Raw genomic sequence first — 7,500 nt, forward strand, 5'->3', positions numbered from 1 at the left:
TGCTCAGCAGTGATAATAAAATTGAACAAAACAGACTGCCAGGTTAAGCGCCGGACGAGGGACATGATCGAGGTACAGGATGAGCGGCCCTTATTTATGATGTTAACCACGGCTTCGTTATCGCAGTGCAGGACTATGCGCTTACGTGACCAATCTTTGCCCCAGAGCATGCTAGCCACCACGATCGGGTAAATCTCAAACAACGCGATAGAGGCGCTCCCAGAGGCAGGGGTTCGGAACTCCACCGGCCAAGTATCAGCGAACCACTGCCCTTGGAAGTAACCCCCAAAGCCAACAGACGGGGCCGCATCGGTGAAAAGCGCCAGGGAGTCGGATGATTCGTGTACATCGTTATAGAAAAAAGAGACGCCGTTCCACGAGCGCAACAGTTGACACCAGAAACCGAGATCAGATCTGGCACCTTCATCGAGGGGGATCTTGTCGCTCAGGTTAGGGACGGAGTGAGCTAGCGTCAGCAAGCGAGATATAAACGAGCGCCCCTGGGGGATTATCCTCATAGCGAAATTTAGGTGCCCGAGGAGGGAGAGCATTTCGCGCTTGGAGACGGCCGGGGCGGAGAGGAATGACGCTATGACTGTACGAATGCGATCCAATTTATCAAGAGGCAGGGATGCCTGCATCTTTTCGGTGTCCAGGACTATGCCCAGAAATTCGATAGTAGTCGATGGACCTATGGTTTTCTCCTCGGACAGAGGCACGCCTAACTCAGTGAAAACGCATTTTAGGGTGTCCAGGACGCCGGTGCGGAGGGAGGGAAAGTCGACGAGCAAGAAATCATCTAAAAGGTGCAACAAAAAAGGCACTTTATAGACGTTAAGCAGCACCCAGCACAGAGCCTCAGAGAGACAATTAAATATGTGGGGGCTGCTTCTGCACCCGAATGTCAGCCGGACGGCGAAATAGAATTTAGACTGCCACTGGATGCCGAACAGCGGCCAGTCCGCGGGGTGAATGGGCATGGTTTTAAAAGCATCGGTGATGTCAGCTTTGGCCAACCACGCGCCGTGACCCGCGGTTTTGATCATGTGGATAGCGTTATCGATCGAGGCATAGTATAGGGAAAAAGGGGCAAGGGGGATGGCCTCGTTAACGCTAGCCACTAGATCCGAATGGGGAGACGACATATCGAAAATAAGGCGCTTTTTCCCTGAATAACGCCGGGTGGCTACCCCGATTGCATTAACCCTATAGACAGAAAAGGGAGGAGACTTGAAGGGCCCGATGACATAGCCTTTATTCAATTCCTTCTGCAAGAGGGTTGAAACGGCGTCTGGGTCAGACATAGCAGATTGCAGATTCCTCGCAATGAAGGAAGAGGATGGAGGAGAGACTACCCCAACCCGGAACCCCTGAGATAGCCCGGTGATCAGATAGTCCACAAAGGACGTGTCGTGGTGGTTGAACAGATAGCTGGCCAGGAGGGGGACATTAATGGGAGTGGAAGGGTGACCATTCAGAATTGCTTGAAACGTGGCTGGCCCCTGCCCCGGCCCCTGCCCATCGGGCGGAATCGATGAGGGCAGACACTCTGCGGGTGGGGGTCGTGGCAGAAACTGCAAATATGTAGAAATCTACAATTAGAATAACCGCACACAGACATGTAGAAGTTGTTACAAATTTGAACTCCTTGTTGGGAGGCCAGGGGGCGGCCACGGTTATCGACCTGATTGGGATGGCTGGGGGGAGTGAGAGCGGCGCCCGTGGCGGCAGCCCTGGGCACAGTCCGTGGGCAGAACCCGGCTGAGTGGCCGTATGCGCTGCAGATTGAGCAGGTGAGGGCGCGCTGGCCGCCGAAGTGCCGCACTAGCAGTTCGGTATCTTGGATGGCCCAATCCAGGCGCGCGTTGTAGAGGGAGACGAAGGAGGCTGATTTTGCGGAGAAAGCCTTGTGGTACTGGTAGAAAGGCGTTCCTCCGTAACGCAGGTTAAAATCAGCCATCATGGCGAAGTACAGATCCATCTCCTCTCTTCGGCACGGATATTCCTGGCACAGCACATCTCTATTAATACTTAACGCCACGGCAAACTCTCCGAAAGTCAGGCTGCGCTGCAGACAGGGGTCGGATGCTTTTCAGGAGGACGGAAACATCCCCGCACTCTACCATCTGGCGATCGGCAGCCGGTGTAGGAAGCATCAGCGCGGCCAAATTGACATCCCTGCCTTGGATGATATCAGCGCGCAGCTTAGGTGAGACGGTTGACATGAGAGGCGGGAGGTAGCGCCTACCCCAGTTAGCCGCGGGCGCTGCTGTTGCGAGAGAGAAGCGATGGGCGGTGGGAGCAGGCGCGGTGACGGCGCCAGTGGGCTGGGAGGAGAGCGGAGCCGCTTGTGGGAGCGCGGTGGCGGTGGAATCACTTCCGGGTGGCGGCGGGAGCAGAGTGCGCAGGGCGGCCTCTCCAGGCAAAGACGCGGCCGAGAGACTTCCGGGTACGGGCCGGGAACTTTCGCAGGCGTCCACTCTTGCGCCAAGAGCTTTTACTGTCTCGGTGAGGGTGGAGATGGCATTGAAGAGTTGCATCTGACCGTCGGGTGCGGCTATGGAGGTGGTTGCTGTGCGCGGAACGGACGACGATGGGGGGAGAGAGGTCTTCTTCGCGCGTTTGGCTGGAGCAGGTGTTGACTTGCGCTTCCTTTTGCCGGTTGGGGCAGCCGTCTGGACGGCGGCCGCGGCATCGATAGCCAAGGGGCGAGTGGCTGCGGCGGAGCCATGGGCATCTACCGGGAGGGAGAAAGCAAGCTGGAGCAAGTCGTCCTTCGAGGCGCCGTCCGCAACGGGGACATTGCGCGCTTCCAGGAGTGCCCGGAGTTCAGCGGCGGACCAGGAAGCGAGACTCGGGGCCTTAGCCTGGATCCGAGAACTTCGGCGCAATGGGGTGTAGTCTTCCTCATCGTCGTCAGTCTCATCTACCACGAAGTCGTCGTTAGGCTCCGACATGACAGCGAAAAAGCAGGTTTGGGTAACGTGTCGAGAGTGCAGACGGTATTTTGACGTCGGCACCTGAAGCAGCGAAAAGGGTGAGTCAGACACGTCTTTTTAAACATGTGAGGCTGGCCTCTGATTGGCTGCAGCGTGATGGATAATAATTGAGTCCTTCCTGGCAGAACTAACGCAAGCTACATAAGCACACGATCACACAAGCATGCGCCCATACATGCAGATGTTTACCCACAACCATAAAGACCACTTTGTGTGTGTGTGTGTGTGTGTGTGTGTGTGTGTTTACGTGAAGTCACATTTTTCTGTCACATTTCTGTATTCCTTAAGTGAACCTAAATCCTTTGAATTTATTGCACTCAAGGTTCATTATGGCACCAATAACAACTCCTTCATAATAGTTGGGATCTATAGACCCCCGTCAGCTGATTCTAAATCCATAGATCAGCTGGCAGAATTGATATCTAGATTCACTGACTCAGAAGTTCTAGTTCTTGGGGATTTTAATATTGACTGGCTAACTGATGCCTCCAAACATCTTAGAGATGTTTTCTCGAGTCTATTTTTGGATCAACTTATTAATGATCCAACAAGACCAAACTCTAAGAACCTTAGCAAATCATCTCTTATTGATCTACTTTTTACAAATAAGATGAACAAAATTAGCGCAAGTGGTGTTTTTGATTTAGGGGTCAGCGACCACTGTCCCATTGCCTGTATTAGGCACAGCACTCTAACCAAAGCACTGCCTCACATTTTGGTTAAAAGAACTATGAAACATTTTAATGAGCAAGCTTTTTTAAATGATCTCTATGAAAGTGACATTCATCTAACAACTGAAATTCCTGATGCTGACTTGGCTCTACAGTTTTTCTCAAACTCATTTATTTGCATTGTTGACAAACATGCACCTTTTAAAAAGATAAGAGTAAAAAGTAGAACAAACCCATGGTTCACCCCTGAACTCTCCTCTCTTTTTCAGTCAAGAAATAAGGCTTGGTCATTAGCAAGGAGGAGCAAGGATGCCTCCGACTGGACAAGTTTCAGGAAAATCAGGAACAGATGTACATTATCTGTAAGAAAGGCTAAATCTGACTATTACTTTAACCTTGTCTCTAGTTCGTACTCAGATCCTGCAAAATTCTGGAAGGCTGTAAATTACAAAAACAATAAATCTGTTACACCTATGCCTTCTTCAATTAAGTTTGATGATTGTCTACTACAAGACAAATCAGACATTTGCAGTGCTCTTAATAAACATTTTTCTTTAGCCAGTCAAAGTTTTGACAATAGCAATAATCATTCCTTTATGCCTAGGGCTGGACATGATATGCGTATCAGAGACAATGTCAGAGACGATGATCTGGAATTCAGGCTTCATCCTGTGTCTAAGCATACAGTGCTATCTGCTTTATTAGCAATTGATAGTCGCAAATCCACTGGAGAAGACCAGCTAGATCCCCTTTTTCTTCGCACTGCGGCATATATAATAGCAGAGCCATTATTGCACATTTTCAATTTTTCTATTTCCACTGGAGTTGTCCCTACACTATGGAAATTTGCACACATTACCCCGTTGCACAAGGGGGGTGATAAGACTGACCCTAACAACTATCGACCAATATCCAAGCTACCGTGTCTCTCAAAAATACTAGAGAAGTTGGTAAATGATCAGCTCAAAGAATTTCTAAATACCAATAATATTTTGAGCCCTCTCCAATCAGGCTTTAGGCCTAAACATAGTACAGTTACTGCTGCTACTAAAGTAATGGATGATATTATCACTTCTCTTGACAAGAAAAAACATTGTGCTGCCATCTTTGTGGACTTATCCAAAGCATTTGACACCGTGGACCATTCTCTGCTTCTACAAATTCTGCCTGGTATTGGTTTTAATGCAAGTGCCTGTAAATGGTTCCAGAGCTACCTTTCAAACAGACACCATACTGTAAAATTGGGTAATACTCAATCTGACCCCCTGCTAATAACCAAGGGGGTCCCACAAGGTTCAGTATTAGGTCCGGTACTCTTCACCATGTACATAAATAGCATACTTTCTCTCCTTTCCAACTGCTCTATTCATCTATATGCAGATGATACAATTTTGTATTGTGTTGCGGATTCTGTACAGCTAGCCTTGGAGAAATTGCAGCAGTCTTTTAATATCCTACAAAATGCCTTCATTAGTCTTAAGCTTCTACTTAATGTAAGCAAGACTAAATGTATGGTCTTTACTCGATCTAAGCATGGCATGAAAAATGATTTTAATATATCTACTTTAGATGGGTCTGTTATTGAGAGAGTATCACATTATAAGTACCTGGGAATCTGGCTAGATGACAAGTTCACATTCAAGAAACATACTGACTGTCTTGTCACTACGCTCAGACAAAAGCTATCTTTCCTGCACAGAAATAAATATCACTTTCCTGTTTTCTGCAGAAAAAAGTTAATTGAAGCTACTTTTCTGTCTTCCCTTGACTATGGTGATATTATTTACAGACATGCACCACTCTCTAATCTGAAGGCACTTGACACTGTCTATCATTCAGCTCTTCGTTTTATTACTGGGGATCCATATAGTACACATCATTGCCTGTTATATGATAAAGTTGGGTGGGCTCCACTTTCTCACAGAAGGGACATGCATTATTTTATTTTTATTTATAAGGCCCTCACTGGCAAACTCCCATTTTATATTTCATCTCTTTTAGTTTGGCACTCCAACCCATACCAAACCCGCAGCAGCAATTTTTTACTGGAGGTCCCTTATGCCCGCACAGAACTGGGTAAAACAGCTTTTAGTGTCTGTGGACCTTCAGTTTGGAATAACTTACAACTAAGGATGGGTCTTCAAGCCTTTGTGCCATTAGAACATTTTAAAGTTACACTGGGAAGTTTTTTATCACATACTTGCACTTGTTTTAACTCATAAGTTTTAATTCATAGTTTGTCTTAATTCTTATCTCTTATATGATTTATGGTGTATTGTGTATGTTCGTTGTTTATATATGATTTTATATGTGCAATTGTTTGTTTTACTCGACATCATTGTAAATGAGGGCTGGGCCCTCAATGATTCTTCGAGTTTAAATAAATGAAATGAAATGAAATGAAATGTGTGTGTGTGTGTGTGTGTGTGTGTGTGTGTATTGCATACAGTATATGTGACACACATGCATTTCATGTGTATGTCATGTGCAGGTCTTTGAAAGCATATCCTCCTTTGTACGCACTCTGTATGCCACTGTGTGTGTGTGTGCGCATGAGTGTGTCGGTGTGTGCGTCCGTGTCCGTGCGCGCACGCACGTCCGTGTCTGCCACTGTGTGTGTGCGTCCGTGTCCGTGCGCGCACGCACGTCCGTGTCTGCCACTGTGTGTGTGCGTCCGTGAGTGTGTGTGTCCACTCGTGTGTGTGTGTGTGTGACTGCATGTGTGCGAGTGTACAGTATGTGTGTGCATGTGTGTGTGTCTGTGTGTGCGCGTGTGTGTGTCTGTGTTTGTGTCGTCCGTGCGAGAGTTTGTGCGTCCGTGTGTGTGTGTGCCCGTGTGTGTGTGCGTGCGTGCGTTTGCCCGTGTGTGTGTCCATGTGTGTGTGTGTGTGTGTGTGTGTGTGTGTGTGTGCATTCATATCCCATTTCTGCCTGTGACCATAATACGGAGATATATGTGTATGTTTACACCCGAATGTGTTTGAAAACATAAACGTCTGTATACCGATACGGGCTTCGTGTATGTGTGTGTGTGTGTGTGTGTGTGTGTGTGTGTGTGTGTGTGTGTGTGTGTGTGTGTGTATGTGTGTGTTGGTGTTTGTGTGTGCATGTGTCCACTCGTGTGTGTGTGTGTGTGACTGCATGTGTGCGAGTGTACAGTATGTGTGTGCATGTGTGTGTGTCTGTGTGTGCGCGTGTGTGTGTCTGTGTTTGTGTCGTCCGTGCGAGAGTTTGTGCGTCCGTGTGTGTGTGTGCCCGTGTGTGTGTGCATGCGTGCGTGTGCCCATGTGTGTGTCCATGTGTGTGTGTTTGTGTGTGTGTGTGTGTGTGTGCATTCATATCCCATTTCTGCCTGTGACCATAATACGGAGATATATGTGTATGTTTACACCCGAATGTGTTTGAAAACATAAACGTCTGTATACCGATACGGGCTTCGTGTGTGTGTGTGTGTGTGTGTGTGTGTGTGTGTGTGTGTGTGTGTGTGTGTGTGTGTGTGTGTGTGTGTGTGTGTGTGTGTGTGTGTGTGTGTGTGTGTGCGTGTATGTGTGCGTGTATGTGTGCGTGTATGTGTGCGTGTATGTGTGTGTGTGCGTGTGTGTGTGTTGGTGTTTGTGTGTGTATGTGTGTATGTATGTGTGTGTGTGTGTGTGTGTGTGTGTGTGTGTGTGTGTGTGTGTGTGTGTGTGTATGTGTGTGTTGGTGTATGTGTGTGTGTGTGTGTGTGTGTGTGTGTGTGTGTGTGTGTGTGTGTGTGTATGTGTGTGTGTGTGTGTGTGTGTGTGTGTGTGCAATGCATAGTTCCCTGGGGTGTCGCTGCACTCATATGG

At 47.9% G+C, this 7,500-nt stretch overlaps 1 protein-coding gene across 1 annotated transcript in view; it reads right to left on the reverse strand.

Moving 5' to 3' along the window:
* The window catches only part of LOC134435948 (uncharacterized), a 1,921-nt gene extending 216 nt beyond the window's left edge, over positions 1–1,705 (reverse strand). Inside the window, exon 1 of the mRNA XM_063184982.1 lies at positions 1–1,705. This exon is cut by the window's left edge and continues 216 nt beyond it. Coding sequence (XP_063041052.1) covers positions 1–1,304 — 1,304 coding nt within the window. The 5' untranslated portion in view covers positions 1,305–1,705.
* Between the last annotated feature and the right edge of the window lie 5,795 nt (positions 1,706–7,500).

This window comes from Engraulis encrasicolus, chromosome 20 (assembly GCF_034702125.1).
Source record: "Engraulis encrasicolus isolate BLACKSEA-1 chromosome 20, IST_EnEncr_1.0, whole genome shotgun sequence".
NCBI classification, from domain to species: domain Eukaryota; kingdom Metazoa; phylum Chordata; class Actinopteri; order Clupeiformes; family Engraulidae; genus Engraulis; species Engraulis encrasicolus.